Here is a 1,191-nt window from a genome sequence, read left to right as displayed (position 1 = left end):
GGGTTGGGGAGGCTCCGGGGTGCTTCGAGGGGCTCCAGAGGGCTCCTGGAGGTTCCGGGCCGGGGGTTGGGGGGCTCAGTCTTTCCGTAGCTACTGAAGATCGGAGGTATTTGGGGAGCCGGCGGCTCCCGCTGTGTTTCCATGCAGCATCCAGAGGTGGGGAGGGGTCGAGGCTCAGATCTTGCTGTTCTCCAGGTGCGAGTCGATGTGTTTGACCAGCGCATCGTCCGGGTAGCCGATGGGGAAGGCCAGCTGGCACAGCGGGCAGCTCCGCACCTCCGAGTCCACCGTCTCCAGCAGCAGCTGCGGGGGCACGGCCGGAGCTGAGACCCCCGCCCGACCCCCGGGGGACCCTCCCGGGTGACAAACGGGGGGCACCGCGACCACCCCGAGCCCACCCCACACCCCGCGGGGGCACCGGGGGTCTCTCTTACGTTGATGGAAGGCCAGGACTGGGCGTGCTCKGCCCGCGCGTACGCGGCCGCGCTCCGGTGCGCGGGGTCGGGGTCGGGCACCGGGAATCCGGCGCAGAAGGAGGCGCAGCGGATCGCCCCCGCCTCGGGGCTGGGCGGGCTGGGCAGCGCCCACTCCTCCTCGTCCGACGATTGCTTCTCGAAGCGGACGTGCTCGTCGAAGGGCTGGTGGGCGCTGAGCGGGGCCCCCGCGGCCCCCAGGTAGAGCTCGCCGTAGGGCCGGTGCTTGGGCAGCGTGGAGGGCTCGGGCTGCAGCCAGGGCGAGCGGCTCTGCTGGTACAGRGCCACGTTGGTCACCTCCGAGTAGCTGCGGCGGCCCTGGAAGCCCGCCTTGATGTGGCGGCTGGAGGGTTTGGGGTAGCCCAGCTCCATCCTCTCGCCGGGCGGGCGGTGCGGGGACGCCGAGGCGGGCGAGGGGCAGGGCGGAGCGGGCGAGCGGCGCTGCTGGGCTGGCGACTGGCTGGGGGGCGGCGCGGGCGAGCGGCGCTGCTGGGCGGGCGACTGGCAGGGCCCGGGGGCGGGCGAGCGGCGCTGCTGGGCCGGAGATTGGCTCGGGGGGCCGGGCGAGCGGCGCTGGAGGGCGGGCGACTGGCACTGCGAGCGGCCCGGAGGGGCGGGCGACGGGCACTGCGGGGCGGGCGAGCGGCGCTGCTGAGCGGGCGAGTGGCACTGGGACAGCGGCGAGTGGCGCTGGCCTGGCACGGGGACAGGGTGGCAC

The 1,191-nt window shown here is 74.7% G+C and overlaps 1 protein-coding gene across 1 annotated transcript; it reads right to left on the bottom strand.

The window, feature by feature from the left end:
• Window positions 1-31: 31 nt before the first annotated feature.
• On the bottom strand, window positions 32-1,168 carry LOC130588264 (TANK-binding kinase 1-binding protein 1-like; the record flags this gene model as incomplete). Its single annotated transcript, XM_057389207.1, has 2 exons — window positions 32-303; window positions 435-1,168. Coding segments are annotated over 2 exons (863 nt in total), but the record flags the coding sequence as incomplete, so codon positions are not given.
• Between the last annotated feature and the right edge of the window lie 23 nt (window positions 1,169-1,191).

Source organism: Malurus melanocephalus, unplaced genomic scaffold, assembly GCF_030028575.1.
Source record: "Malurus melanocephalus ecotype Western Australia unplaced genomic scaffold, MMel_1.1 scaffold_3987, whole genome shotgun sequence".
NCBI lineage: Eukaryota > Metazoa > Chordata > Aves > Passeriformes > Maluridae > Malurus > Malurus melanocephalus.
Note: the sequence above shows the minus strand (reverse complement) of the source record. Positions and strands in the feature narration are given on the sequence as shown.